General features: G+C 42.6%; 2 protein-coding genes across 5 annotated transcripts in view; both read left to right on the top strand.

The window, feature by feature from the left end:
- Positions 1–1,502, top strand: part of pigl (phosphatidylinositol glycan anchor biosynthesis, class L) — a 168,209-nt gene extending 166,707 nt beyond the window's left edge. The window contains exon 8 of one of the 2 annotated variants that reach the window (XR_011883116.1): positions 1,432–1,492. Coding sequence is in view for 1 of the 2 variants with exons in the window: in XM_072242914.1 (XP_072099015.1) it covers positions 1,432–1,444 (13 nt within the window). In the remaining variant the exon portion in view is untranslated. Of the gene's footprint in view, positions 1–1,431 lie in introns of both variants that reach the window. The other variant, XM_072242914.1, reaches the window with a different exon arrangement.
- Position 1,503: 1 nt separating this feature from the next.
- On the top strand, positions 1,504–4,678 carry LOC140187538 (polyubiquitin-C). Of its 3 annotated transcripts, none has more exons than XM_072242909.1 (2): positions 1,504–1,592; positions 3,402–4,678. In XM_072242909.1, the coding sequence occupies exon 2, from the start codon at positions 3,408–3,410 to the stop codon at positions 4,551–4,553; it is 1,146 nt and encodes a 381-aa protein (XP_072099010.1). In that variant the 5' UTR covers positions 1,504–1,592; positions 3,402–3,407; the 3' UTR covers positions 4,554–4,678. The 3 variants fall into 3 exon arrangements, with proteins under 3 accessions (XP_072099010.1, XP_072099011.1, XP_072099012.1); XM_072242910.1 differs by having other exon boundaries at positions 1,562–1,653; XM_072242911.1 differs by lacking the exon at positions 1,504–1,592 and adding an exon at positions 1,695–1,772.
- The last annotated feature ends 10,923 nt before the right edge of the window (positions 4,679–15,601 follow it).

Genomic DNA, 15,601 nt, shown 5'->3' with positions numbered 1-15,601 from the left:
TACCTTCTCCCTTTCAAGTTCCAAGTTGAACTCAATCATATCATGAACATGGGCTCCTAAGAGTTCTTCTACCTTAAGCTTCCTAACAGCCCAGTAGGCTCACCGATAAACTGCTCTTAAAAAGCCAACTCAAAGGCATCCAACAAACTCACTCACTTGGGATCCATTACCATCCTGATTTTCCCAACTGACCTGCATGTTAAAATCTCCCATGACTAACATCGCCCCTTTGACATGGCTTTTCTATTTCTTGTTGTAATCTGTGGTCCACGTTCCAGCCACTGTTGGGAGGCCTGTATATAACTGCCATCAGAGTCCTTTTACCCTTGCAGTTTCTTAACTCAGCCCACAAGGATTCAACATCTTCCAATCCTATGTCACATCTTTCTACTGACTTGATACCATTCTTTACCAGCAGAGCCACGCCACCCCCTCTGCCTACCTTCCTTTCCCTTTGATATAACATGTAACCTTGGATATTTAGCTCCCAACTACAACCATCCTTCAGCCACGATTTAGTGATGGCCACAACGTCATACCTGACAATCTGTAATATTGCAACAAGATCATCTACCTTATACTCCATGCATTGAGATATGAATGAAATATCTTTATTGTCATTGTATAGTACAATTTGTCATGCACCAATACAGCGAAAATGAGTTTGCAACTCTCATAGTCAATGCTATAAAACAAAAATAAACAATAAATAAAATCGAGTAACCAGCCAATACAATGTCCAGCAGTACAAAAGCGCAACTCAGATGCATGACAGCCATAAAACCAGAATTAAAAGTAGCAATATAACAAATTTATGGATGATGCTTGATCGATTGATTCACAGATATTATAGCTCTCTTATTTAACACTTTGAGTACTGTATTTGCTACCCCATTTGATCGTGCATCCCTAATGCACTGATAGTCATCTGCCTGTCCTTCCTGACAGTCTGACTGCACGCTGACTGTTTTTCTTTACCATTTTTCTTGAGTCCCTTCACTCTGGTTCCCACCCCGCTACCACCCGTTTCCCTCCCCCACCTGTACCCCATGTACTACCTCACCTACCCACCTCTCCAACCTAACTCCTCATCTACAACACACCCTCACCTCCCCCGCCTGCTGACTCATGGTCACTACACGGGAGGATCACGCGCAATGACGACATCCTGATATGTTGGCTGCTGATTGGCTAACTGTAACTATGATCTACGATTATTGACACGTAAATTACCTCCACCAATCACAAACTCAAACGAGACTTCATCCAATCACCGTCAAGGCGGGGGCAAAGCTGTGTGGTTACGCACCACTTACATTAAAAAATCAATGCGCGAAACTTTATTACAATTAAGAGAGCGAATTTAAGATTTAATTATATTTTATCGTATAAATAAATATTTCTGAACAAATTGTGAAATATTTCGTTCAGAAATATTAGGTGAATTTTCACGAAAACAAATTTAGGGACTACATACAGTGCGGAGGAACCAGGTGAGGAGTAAAACGGTTGCTGCTTATAAAAGAGGAAGGTTGGGCGCAGTCGCCAGTGAACGCCATCGCTGAGGAGCGGCGGGTGATCGAGCGAAAGAGGTGAGGGCTAAAAGCCGGCGGCAACAACAACAACAGCGGGTGCGGGTGACAGGAAGAGAATGTAAGCGATTAGCGGAGAGCGTGGCTTGGCTGTCGCTGGCTCTGGAGAGGGTGAGGGATCGCGCCCATCAGCGATGCTGTTTGGGTCGCGCAGGCTACGTGCCGGGGACTGGAGAATAGGTGAGAGCTAGGGAGGAGAGGCACTGAGCGATTGGGAAGGGACGGACCCGGGAGCCAGTAGCGTCTGAGGAACCGTGCTGGGGGGGGGGGGGGAGAGAGAGGATGAGATGGAGGCAGGTGAGTGTGCGGGAACGCATTAAAGACCGGGGCGATGACTAGTTTGGTGAGATCCCGTGGCAGTGAGTTAATAAGGAAGGGATGGGAAATAGGGCTCTGGGGCCTGAGTAGGTGGGCGTGGGGGAAGGTCAGAGGGAGCAGGAGTATAGAGATAAAATGTGGCCTTGGAGTGAAAAGAGTTGTTAAACACTGGGGAGTAGGACTGAGAGTGGCTGCTCTACACTTTGCTAGGTTGGTGAGCAAGCATCTAGAGCGTGCTAAGTCTTGCAGTAATTTGGTCTTTAGACTGGTGAATGTATATATAATTATTTAGGGGATTGAGTTCAAGCAATCAGGTTGCAGCTCTATAAAACACTAGATAGACAACAGTTTTGGTCACCTTATAGGAAAGATGTGAAAGCATAAGCAAAGATGCAGGAATTGCATGTTTTCTGAATTGGAGAGCATGTCTTGTGAGGAAATATTGAACGATCTAGAGCTTCACTCTTTTGAGCAAATGATGAGGAGAGGTGGTTTAGAAAGGTGGCATTGGTAGTGGACAGCTAGTGACTTTTTTTCCTAGGGTGGAAATGACTAATGAGAAGCCATAATATTCAAGTTAATTGCAGAAAGTATAGATCAGATGTCAAGAGGTACAAGAGTCTCAGAACTTGCACCACCAACTTCAAGAATAGTTACTCCACAACCATTAGGCTCTTGAGGGGATAACTACACTCAGCTGCCTGTCCACCAAGATGTTCTCACAACCACTTCAAAAACTCTTTATCTTGTTATTTTGTGTTCTTGTTCATTATACTTGCATTGGCAGTTTGTTTTCTACACTGTAGTTGATCTTTTGATCCTGTTAATTACTATTCTATAAATTTGCTGAGTGTGCTTGCAGGAATGAATCTGAAGGTTGTATAGGGTGGTGCAGTTTGATATTTTGAATTTTGGATTTACTTTGAGGTGGGATATTTAACACAATGGTGGATGTGGAAAATGCTGCCAGGGATGATGGCTAATGCTTTAGGGCCATTTAAACTTTTGAAAAGGTGCATGGATGAAAGAAAAATGGAATGTTGCATGGGAGTGAAGGGCTAGATTGATCTTGGAGTAGGTTAAAAGTTTGACACAACATTGTGAGCTGAAGGGGACAGGTGACGAAATAAACATATCAGATGATGGGTGTCGATTAAGTAGGCAGCAGACTTATATCCCAGGGCAGGAATGGTGAATATGGTGGGGGAGGGGGTATGAATTTGGGGTGAATTGCGATTGTTAAGTGTTTTGTATATAGTGCTATGTCAATGCAACATACTGTTGGGGTGGTAGTCAAGAAAGTTATATTTGTAACATTTAAGAGACTCGGGTGCATGAATGAAAAAATGTCATAGTGAAAATTATATTGATCCTAGAGTAGAATAAAAGGTCAGTACGACATCGTGGCCTGAAAGATTGGTTTTGTTTTGTCTTTTTTGTTGGGGTTTAAAAAAGCTTAATTACTAAAACTGGCTGTATTTTATAATTCAGTTCAAAATGCAGATCTTTGTGAAGACCCTGACTGGGAAGACCATCACCCTTGAGGTGGAGCCAAGTGACACCATAGAAAATGTCAAGGCTAAAATTCAGGACAAGGAAGGTATACCTCCAGACCAACAACGACTGATCTTTGCTGGGAAGCAGTTGGAAGATGGACGAACCCTTTCTGACTACAACATTCAGAAAGAATCAACTCTGCATCTAGTCCTGAGACTGCGTGGTGGAATGCAGATCTTTGTGAAGACCCTGACTGGGAAGACCATCACCCTTGAGGTGGAGCCAAGTGACACCATAGAAAATGTCAAGGCCAAAATTCAGGACAAGGAAGGTATACCTCCAGACCAACAACGACTGATTTTTGCTGGGAAGCAGTTGGAAGATGGACGAACCCTTTCTGACTACAACATTCAGAAAGAATCAACTCTGCATCTAGTCTTGAGACTGCGTGGTGGAATGCAGATCTTTGTGAAGACCCTGACCGGGAAGACCATCACCCTTGAGGTGGAGCCAAGTGACACCATAGAAAATGTCAAGGCCAAAATTCAGGACAAGGAAGGTATACCTCCAGACCAACAACGACTGATCTTTGCTGGGAAGCAGTTGGAAGATGGACGAACCCTTTCTGACTACAACATTCAGAAAGAATCAACTCTGCATCTAGTCTTGAGACTGCGTGGTGGAATGCAGATCTTTGTGAAGACCCTGACTGGGAAGACCATCACCCTTGAGGTGGAGCCAAGTGACACCATAGAAAATGTCAAGGCCAAAATTCAGGACAAGGAAGGTATACCTCCAGACCAACAACGACTGATCTTTGCTGGGAAGCAGTTGGAAGATGGACGAACCCTTTCTGACTACAACATTCAGAAAGAATCAACTCTGCATCTAGTCTTGAGACTGCGTGGTGGAATGCAGATCTTTGTGAAGACTCTGACTGGGAAGACCATCACCCTTGAGGTGGAGCCAAGTGACACCATAGAAAATGTCAAGGCCAAAATTCAGGACAAGGAAGGTATACCTCCAGACCAACAACGACTGATCTTTGCTGGGAAGCAGTTGGAAGATGGACGAACCCTTTCTGACTACAACATTCAGAAAGAATCAACTCTGCATCTAGTCTTGAGACTGCGTGGTGGGTTTTAAATTGGACTGGGCCATAATCAGTTTCAACTGCATTGTAATTTTTAATACATTCTCTCTGGTTTTTGTAATGATCAAACAGGTCTTGAGTATATAAAGCATGTAGATAATAAAGATTTTGTCAAATATCTTGTTTCTGATTGGTACTATTTGATTTTTTTTAAACTATTGTAGCTTGGTTGCTTCCTATTGTGGGTTTTTGGTCAGGGCTGTGGGGGGTGGGGTGGTCTGTAAGGAAAGTTGTGATTGCTGGCTATAATATTTAGTGTAGAGGGGAAATGGAAGAAATGACAGGTGCTGGAGTCTGTACCAGAATAAAATGGTGGGAGAACACAGCAGGTTCAACAAAGGGGTGGTGGTTAGGGTTTGGGCATAATGGACGTAAGAACTATCCAAGACCTTCTGTAAGGTCAAGCTAAGCATCCGGCAAGAATGAAGAGTGTGGTGATGGGATACCTATTCCAGTGTCTTGCACAAAGGTGTTAAACCTTCCAGAATGGAAACTGATTTTTGGCTAACTAAACTCATAATGACTCCTTCCATTTTCTTCAACTAGATTCTATCACTGACATGTCAGCAATATCCAGTTTTATCCACATTTCATATCTTTGTGGGAGGGACCTGAAGGCTGTGCAGCAATAATGAACTTTATTTTTAAGTAGCAATGCAGTGAAGTGGTATGCTCATGGGAGATCATGGAATAAAGTATCCAGCTATACTTACAATTTACATAGATAAATTGGATTTGCAGTCTGTGGAGCACACACAGGCCTTTTGGCCAACTTGATCTGCATTGCTGCATCTATCTGTGCTTGGATCATATCCCTTCAAACCTAGTCTTGCCCAACCTGAGGCCAAAAATCCTGTCTACAGTATATACTTCTAAGCTCTCAGTTCCTGTGCACCCTAATGAAAAAAAGTCCTGACCTAAGACCACAAGATATAGCAGCAGTATTAGGCCATTTGGCCTATTTCCCTGTTTCTCACTAAGCCTTCATGTCTTGATTAATCAAGAATCTATCAACCTCTGCCTTAATTTTGTTGTCCACTCTACTCAAACCTGCACCAATCCCAATCCAATCTTGCTCCTTCATTAACTGAGGTGAGCCAGCAATGTACAGGACTGTGGTTACAATGTTGTCTGTGTATTCTCACCATATCCATAAACACTGAACTCTACATTTATTGATAATCACCTTATTGTTCAGGCTGATCTTATTCAACTTTTCCCTACAACTCAACTTGGTGAGGTCAAGTTGAACAGTATTGTGTGTATGTTGGCCATCATAAATTGAAGTATTGAGTGCTGGCTTTGGGATGTTATATTGAAGTTATATAAGAGACAGGTAAGGCCTGATTTGGGTGCAGTTTTGGCTACCTATCTACAGGTTTGGCTGGTGACATTAGTCTAGGGAAGACAGTCTCTGGCCCCACCAAATGTGTGAAATCTGAGGTGCAAAACCTCTTGTTTGTGTGGATTCTGTGTGATCTGTTCCCCCGTTACAAATCAGTACCATGAAATAACTGCCCGATCCACAATTTCAGTCGCTGGTTCTTTGACTTTCTCACATCCTGCAAGGATTGAAGGTCACCTGTCTCAGACCACACAAGCTGTAGACTCTGCCGGCTGACCTGGATGCCTCCAGACTGCGATCCCAGCTGCTGATCTCTTAACAGTCCAGAGCAGACCCTACACAGTCTCCTCCACCATCGATGCAGGTTCCAACGACCTCAGACATGGCCAAAGTGCCAATTGCGCAACCTCCACCTCTGACTCTGGTCTTGACCTCCAGACCAAGTCTTCACCTGCTGCTGCTGGAATGCCTGTCTCTCCTTCCCCACCACCATTCCACAATCCTGTATCTCTCAGGTCCCACCAGCAGCTCCTGGGTCTTCAGAGACTCCATCGTCCTCTCATCCCACCATCCCTGAACACTCCAAACCTCCCTTCTCCCAAGATACCAACCCCCTTAACACCCCCCCACCCCGATCCTAGCTCTCATCATTCCCTCCAACCTCCCCCTCTCTGAGCCAGAATGTTCTGTCCTCAGTAAGGGCCTTACTTTTGCCCCACACCTCAGATCTGCACCTGCCATGATGCTGAGCTTTTTCTGCTGCCTCAGTCTCTGAGCTTATTTCTTCAGCAAGGACTCCCCACGTCACACCAATGACCCCTTCTCCTGTCTTCAAACCTCTTCCTGGACACCCTGCCCTGGTATTCTGCCTGCTCTGGACCTTTTCATTGCCAACTGCTGACAGGACATTAACCATCTAGACTTTAACACTCCTCTCTCCTATTCCACCCTCACTCCTGAATGCTCCGCTCTCACTCCCTCCACTAATCCTAACCTCACCATCAAACTCTCAGATAAGGGAGGTGCTGTAGTAATCTGGGGAACTGATCTCTACCTTGCTGAGGCCCAGCACCAACTTTGACACCTCCACTTGCCCTTCAAACAGGACCCCACTAAGAAATACCAGGCCATTGTCTCCCACACCATCACCAACCTTATTGACTCTGGAGAACTCCCATCCACTACCACCAATCTCGTAGTTCCCACACCCTACACCTTCTACCCAAAATCCACAAACCTGCTTGTCCAGGTAGGCCCATTGTTTCATCTTGTTCTTGCCCCACTGTACTGATATCTGCATACCTCAACTGTTTTATCCCCCCTGGTTCAGTCCCTTTCCACCTATATCTGTGACATCTCTCATGCTCTTAATATTTTCAAGGATTTCAGGTTCCCTGGCCCTATCATCATCATTTTTACTATGGATGTCCAGACTCTATACCCAACAGGAAGGCCTCAAAGCTCTCCGTTTCTTTCTGGACACTAGACCCAACCAGTTTCCGTCCACCACCACTCTCCTCTGCCTAGCAGAACTTGTCCTCACTCTAAATAACTTATCCTTGGGGTTCTCCCACCTGCTTCAAACAAAAGGGGCAGTCATGGGCATTTGAATGGGTCCCAGCTATGCCTGTCTGTCTCTGGCTATGTGGAACAGTCTGGGTTGCAAGCCTACACTAGTAACCATCCTGCACTTTTCTTGCGCTATGTCAATGACTGCAATGGGGCTGCTTCCTGCACCCATTGATTTCATCCACTTTGCCTGCAACTTCCACCTGGCCCTCAAATTCACCTGGTCCATTTCCAGCACTTCCCTTTCCTTCCTCTTGTAGATAGGGTTCCTCTTGTCCTCGCCTACCACCTCACCAGCCCCCGAGTCCAGCACATAATTCTCCAAAACATCCGCCACCTCCAACTGGACCCCAACACTAAACACACATTTCCCTCCCCCCAACTTTCTGCTTTCTTCAGGGATTGCTCCCTATGCAACTCCCTTATCCATTTATTCCACCCCACTGATCTTCCTCCTGGCACCTATCACTGCAAGTAGAACAAGTGCTACACCTGCCCCTACACCACCTCCCTCACTATCATTCAGGGCCCCAAACAGTCCTTCCAGGTGAGGCAACGGTGTGGCCTCTCGCACATTGGTGAGACCAGACTTAGACTGGGAGACCACTTTGCTGAACACCTACACTCCAGTCGCCAGAAAAGTCTCCCAGTGGCCACCCATTTTAATTCCACTTCCCATTCCCATTGTTCCCATTCCCATCTGTTGCGATGAGACCACATTCAGGGTGGAGGAATGTATGGGTGCCTCAAACCTGATGACATGAACATCGATTTCTCAAACCTCTGGGAAAGGCTCCCCACCCCCTTCACCAGACCACATTCTCCTTTCCCCCGCTCTCCTCATCTCCTTTTCCCTATCACCTGGCATTTCTCTCCACTCCCTACACCTTTCAAATCTACTCCTCAGCTTTTTTTCTCCACTCCTGCCAAAGGGTTTTGGTCCAAAACATTGACTGTACTTTTTTCCATAGATGCTACCTGGCTTGCTGAGTTCCTCCAGTATTTTCTGCAATGTTGAATTTAATTGGTTACTTCATCCTGAATGCTAAGCGACTTGACCGACTACACACCCATGTAGGAATATGTCAAAAGGCCTCGCTGAAATCTATAAGACCATAAGACATAGGAGCAGAATTATGCCACTTGGCCCATCGAATCTGCTCTGCCATAAAATCATGGCTGATCCTTTTTCCTATCTCCTCATCAACCCCAGTTCCCAGCCTTCTCCCTGTAACCTTTGATGCCATGACCTGGCCTCCACAGCTGCATGTGGCAACAAATTCACCAGCCTTTGGCTAAAGAAATTTCTCCACATAACAGGAATTCTGCAGATGCTGGAAATTCAAGCAACACACATCAAAGTTGCTGGTGAACACAGCAAGCCAGGCAGCATCTGTAGGAAGAGGTGCAGTCGACGTTTCAGGCCGAGACCCTTCGTCAGGACTAACCGAAGGAAGAGTGAGTAAGGGATTTGAAAGTTGGAGGGGGAGGGGGAGATCCAAAATGATAGGAGAAGACAGGAGGGGGAGGGATAGAGCCAAGAGCTGGACAGGTGATAGGCAAAAGGGGATACGAGAGGATCATGGGACAGGAGGTCCGGGAAGAAAGACAAGGGGGGGGGAACCCAGAGGATGGGCAAGAGGTATGTTCAGAGGGAGAAAAAGGAGAGTGAGAGAAAGAATGTGTGCATAAAAATGAGTAACAGATGGGGTACGAGGGGGAGGTGGGGCCTTAGCGGAAGTTAGAGAAGTTGATGTTCATGCCATCAGGTTGGAGGCTACCTAGACGGAATATAAGGTATTGTTCCTCCAATCTGAGTGTGGCTTCATCTTTACAGTAGAGGAGGCCGTGGATGGACATGTCAGAATGGGAATGAGATGTGGAATTAAAATGTGTGGCCACTGGGAGATCCTGCTTTCTCTGGCGGACAGAGCGTAGATGTTCAGCAAAGTGGTATCCCAGTCTGCGTCGGGTCTCGCCAATATATAAAAGGCCACATCGGGAGCACCAGACGCAGTATACCACCCCAGTCGACTCACAGGTGAAGTGTTGCCTCACCTGGAAGGACTGTTTGGGGCCCTGAATGATGGTAAGGGAGGAAGTGTAAGGGCGTGTGTAGCACTTGTTCCGCTTACACGGATAAGTGCCAGGAGGGAGATCAGTGGGGAGGGATGGGGGGGACGAATGGACAAGGGAGTTGTGAAGGGAGCGATCCCTGCGGAATGCAGAGAGAGGTGGAGAGGGAAAGATGTGCTTAGTGGCGGGATCCCGTTGGAGGTGGCGGAAGTTACGGAGAATAATATGTTGGACCCGGAGGCTGGTGGGGTGGTAGGTGAGGACCGGGGAACCCTATTCCTAGTGGGGTGGCGGGAGGATGGAGTGAGAGCAGATGTGTGTGAAATGGGGGAGATGGGTTTAAGAGCAGAGTTGATAGTGGAGGAAGGGCAGCCCCTTTCTTTAAAAAAGGAAGACATCTCCCTCGTCCTAGAATGAAAAGCCTCATCCTGAGAGCAGATGCGGCGGAGACGGAGGAATTGCAAGAAGGGGATGGCGTTTTTGCAAGAGACAGGGTGAGAAGAGGAATAGTCCAGATAGCTGTGAGAGTCAGTAGGCTTATAGTAGACATCAGTGGATAAGCTGTCTCCAGAGACAGAGACAGAAAGATCTAGAAAGGGGAGGGAGGTGTCAGAAATAGACCAGGTAAACCTGAGGGCAGGGTGAAAGTTGGAGGCAAAGTTAATAAAGTCAACGAGTTCTGCATGTGTGCAGGAAGCAGCACCAATGCAGTCATCGATGTAGCGAAGGAAAAGTGGGGGACAGATACCAGAATAGGCACGGAATCTCTGCTTTGAAAGGAAGCCCCTCTATCCTAAGGCTGTGCCCTCTTTTCCTAGACTCTACCACTATGGGAAACATCCTTTCCACATCTACTCTGTCTGGATCTTTCAACATTCAAAAGATTTCAATGATATCCCCCCCTCTTCCTTCTGAATTCCAGCGAGTACAGACCCAGAGCCATCAAACGTTCCTCTTTCATTTCTGGAATCAATCTTGCTCTTGTATTTTGGACATCTTGAAATGAATGCTAACATGGCATTTGCCTTTCTCACCACTGACTCAACTAGCAACTTAACCTTCAGGGGGTTCTGCCCAAGGACTTCCAGGTCCCTCTGCATCTGAGATTCCTGGATTTTCTTGCCAATTAGAAAATCACCTGTGCATTTATTTCTACTACCAAAGTGCATGTCCATGCATTTTCCAACATTGTATTTCATTTGTGTGATGATATCCTGAATTATCCCTTATGGACTGTGCTTTTAAAGAGAGAGGCGAAGACTGCTCACAATTTGTTTGGAATTTCTGCAAGGACACTGCCAGCTTCTGAGTTCCTACACAGAGAAGGGAGGAGCTACATGGACAGCTGGTGTTCAGCATAACAGTATTTAAACCAGCGTAATTGCTTGTCTCATAGGATACGCAGATGCACTAAGGTGTGGTGAAGTTACCACTATTCTGTTCAGGTGCCCACGAGTGTGGGACTGAGGAACGATTGCGAGGGATCAATCTGTGATTATTGGTGCATGAAAGAGCAACCCTGTGGAGTCTACCCGTGTGTCTAACTCCTGCCTGGGATGGTAGCCTATCACTTGAAGACGGTGCTCTTAAGTTGGTCAAGCTCATCATCGTAAGACTGTATCCATTTAACCCTTGGGCTTGAAGAAGCTTGGCTTTTATATTTCCACACTTATATACGCATGAACTTTGCTAACCTGTTTGATTTATGATTTTTATATTACTTTATAATGTAGTTACTAATAAATGAGCATTAGTTAACAGCAATACCAGACTCCAAGGTGTTTTTCATTTCTGCTGGTTCTTTAACCTGTCATGGGGTATGTGACATTTGTCACTTTCTTGCCCATTCTCCTAAGCTAAGTCCTTCTGTATCCTACCTGTTTCCTCAATGCTACCTGCCCCTTCACCAATCTTTGTATCATCTGCAAACTTGGCAACAAAGCCATCTATTCCATCATCTAAATCATTCATATACAGCATAAAAAGAAGTAGTCCCAACACCAACCCTTGTGGAACAGCACTATTCACTGGCAGCCAAACAGAAAAGGATCCTTTTATTCCCACTCACTGCCTCCTACCAATTAGCCAATGCTCTAACCATGTTAGTAACTTTCCTGTAATACCATGAGCTCTTAACTTGGTAAGCAGACTCATATGTGGCACCTTGTCAAAGGCCTTCTGAAAGTCCAAACATACAACATCCACTTTATCCCCTTTATCTATCCTGCTTGTAATCTCCTCAAAGAATTCCAACAGGTTTGTCAGGCAGGATTTTCCCTGAAGGAAAGCATGCTGACTTTGTCTTGTCCTGTGTCACTTAGTATTCCATAACCTCTTCCTTAACAATTGACTCCAACATTTTCCCAACCACGGAGTTCAGGCTAACTGGTCTATAATTTCCTTTCTGCTGCCTTCCTACTTTCTTAAAGAGTGAAGTAACATTTTCAATTTTCCAATCCTCTGGCAGTATGCCAGAGTTCAATGATTTTTGAAAGATCATTTCTAATGCCACCACAATTTCTAATGCACTGGAAGGAAACCATATAAATTAATTCAAATTAAATGATAATATTTGGTAAAAGAGCCCCACCTTCTCTCAAAATCAAATCGGGGATCAAAAGTTCTACTTCTAATTTTTTCCAAACTAAGACAACATTACTTGGGAAAACCATTGAATTAATGTAGGGACAGAGGTATCTTTCCATTTCAATAAAATAGCCCTTCTTGCCAATAATGTAACAAATGTAATTACATGTTGGTTTGAAAATGAAATAGCCTGAATATGATGCAGAACAATTCCAAATAGAACAGTCAATGTATTAGGTTGTAAATTAATTTTCAAAGCTTTAGAAATTGTAGAAAATAAAGATTTCCAAAAAGATTTAAATGAGGGACATGACCAGACATATGTGACAAAGTAGCTACTTCATTTTTGCACCTATCACAATAATTATCTATATTAGGATATATTTTGAATAGCCTCTCCTTTGTTAAATAATAACGGTAAACAATTTTAAATTGAATTAAACAATGATTGGCACATATCAAAGAAGAATTAACCATTTTCAGAACCCGCAACCAATCTTCGTTAACAAGACTTATATTAAGTTCTCTCTCCCAATCTTGTTTAATCTTTAGTGAGAGGTTATCTTTTTGTAGTAAAAATAAGTTATACATTCTACCAATGGAACCTCTCACTAAAGGATTCAAATTCAAAATATTATCCAACAAATCAGATTCTTGCATATATGAAAACGTAGAAACATATTTTTGTAAAAAAAATCTAACCTGAAAATATTGCAAGAAATGTGTATGAGAGAGAGAATATTTGCTAATTAACTCTTCAAAAGTCATCAATCAACCATCACTAAGTAAATCTACAAAAGAACAAACCCTCTTATTTTTCCATAAAAGAAAAATGGGATCAGTAATTGAAGATTTAAATAGCAAATTTCAAAATACAGGGCTAGACAATTTAAATAGTTTAAAATTAAAAGAGTTGCGAAACTGAAACCAAATCCATAAGGACTGCTTAATAACAGGGTAGAGATTTAAATTGGAAATTTTAGCAAGTTATAAAGGTAATGGATCTCCTAATAATGAAGTTAAATAAAATTGATAAATAGCTTTAGATTCCAAATTAATCCAAGCTGGTTTTTGGTTCTTATCGAGCCAATATAACAAAAAACATAGTTATAGATAATTTGAATCCACTTATTAATATTAACAGCCCAATAATAGAATCTTAAATTAGGTAGCATGAGTCCACCATCTTTTTTAGATTTTCGTAAATGAAACTTATTAACTCTTGGTTTTTTATTATTCCAAATAAAGGACAAAATAGTAGAATCAATTTGATCAATTTTTAGTTAGAAAATTAGGTATGTTTTGAAAAATGTATAAAAATCTAGGTAAAATCATCATTTTCACGGCATGAATACGACCTATTAAGGAAGTGTAAGAGGATTCCATCTAGAAAATAATTGTTTCATAGAGTCCAATAGAGGAACTACATTGGCTTTATAAAGATCCTTATATTTTTTTGTAATGATAATACCCAAATATTTAAAAGAATTCACAATTCTAAATGGAATATCATTATATATAAAAACAGGAACATTTAAAAGGAACAATTCACTTCTATTTAAATTAAGTTTATATCCTGAAAATTTTCCAAAATCGTTTAATAATTCCAAAAGATTGGGAATAGATTCTTCAGGATTTGAGATATAAACCAAAAGATCATCTGCATAAAGAGAGATTTTATGTATGGTCCCATTTATAGAAATACCATGAATGTTTTTAGCTTCATGAATTGTTATAGCCAAAGGCTCCAGTACAAGATTAAATAATAAAGGACTTAATGGACACCCTTGTCGAGTACCTTGCGAAAGTGAAAAAAAGGGAGAATCTGATCTTTGGAACAAATGTTTAAAACTTCTACAGTCTTCCAACAGATCCTATAAAATATCTTCTAAAATTAAAACCATCCAAACCAGTCTATTTCAAAGATAAAGGTACTCTTTAATACCAAGACTTCTTGTACTTCTCAATTCTTCCGATCTCATCATTCCTTATATCGCAAAATGATCGAATGATTGTAAGTCTTTTAAACTTCAGGCTTCAGACTCATCCGGGAGAGAATTAATAAAACGCAATGCATCGGCTGGATCCTCAAAGATACGAATCCCAGGGTCTTTAGCGAAAAGCTTTAATTTAGCCGGATAGAGAAGAAAGGGATGCATTTATTTTTGAAAGGCCATTTGCATTGTGGTCGTGAATCCAGAACCTTTCTGAACAACTTCACGTGGAAAATCTTGAAAGAAACGAATCTCAGAGCCTTGAAATTTAAAGAGTCTTTGTTTTCTTGCCAGTTTAATAATACGGTCTTTGTCTCAAATATGAAGGAAACACACAATAACATGTCTGTTTTTACCTTGTCTCGGAATTCCAACCCTATGAGCTACTTCAATGTCGGGCAATTGTGAAAATGCCTCAGGAAGTAGAAATTGAAACATTTTAGCGAAATAGTCCAGTATGTCGGCAGATTCTGATTTCTCTTTCAAACCAATAATTCGAATATTATTCTGACAAGAACGAGCTTCCAAATCAACAATCCGACGTTGTGCTTTTTCCAAATGAGAGGAAATATTAGCCGCATTACGAGTTACTTCTTTAAGATCCAAGCTCAAAGAATCAATTTTTTCCTCCAAATGGAAAAGACTTTCTTTTAGTTGAGTTAATTCAGCGATGATGGAGCTCATTTGAGTCCCTAATCTATTAACCCAGACTGGCTCTTCAGGAGCTTCGTCAATTTTTTTAGATTTACCATTACCTGTGTCGGGATTCTTTTAATGCTTCTCAAGGTAGCGGTAGTTATAATTATCACTGAAAGATTCCACTGAATAAAGTTAAAATTTCAAAGTTTAAATTGGGAAAGGGAGAAATTAAAGGCAGGCAGAAAGACACTGTGTCTTACATGTCCACAGGCGGAAGGCAGAGTCCTCTTTTATTTTTAACATACTTGAAAAAACTTTTACTATCCACTTTGATATTGTTTGCTAACTTGCTTTCATATTTCATCTTTTCCCTTCTAATAATTTTTTTAGTTGCTCCCTGTGGGTTTTTAAAAACTTCCCAATCCTCTCTCTTCCCACTAATTTTTGCTTTGTGGTATGCCCTTTCCTTTGCTTTTACAATGGCTTCGACTTCCCTTGTCACCCACGGTTGTACTATTTTACCATTTGAGTATTTCTTTATTTTTGGACTACGTATGTCCTGCACCTTCTACATTTTTTCCCCAGAAACACACGCCATTGCTGCTCTGCTGACATCCCTGCCAGCAGCTCCTTCCAATTTACTTTGGCCAACTCATCTCTCATACCGCTATAATTTCCCTTACTCCTCTGAAATACTGCTACACCAGACTTTACTTTCTCCCTATCAAATTTCAAGTTGAACTCAATCATAATGTGATCACTGGTTCCTAAGGGTTCTTTTACATTAAGCTCCCTAATCTCCTCTGGGTCATTACATAACATCTAATCCAGT

This window comes from Mobula birostris, chromosome 25 (genome assembly GCF_030028105.1).
Source record: "Mobula birostris isolate sMobBir1 chromosome 25, sMobBir1.hap1, whole genome shotgun sequence".
NCBI classification, from domain to species: Eukaryota; Metazoa; Chordata; class Chondrichthyes; order Myliobatiformes; family Myliobatidae; genus Mobula; species Mobula birostris.
The sequence above is the reverse complement of the archived record's forward strand: the minus strand, read 5'-3'. Positions and strand labels throughout refer to the sequence as shown.

Coding starts and splice junctions, on each gene's coding strand:
- LOC140187538 (XM_072242909.1), top strand. CDS start 3,408: ATGCAGATCTTTGTGAAGACCCTGACTGGGAAGACCATCACCCTTGAG.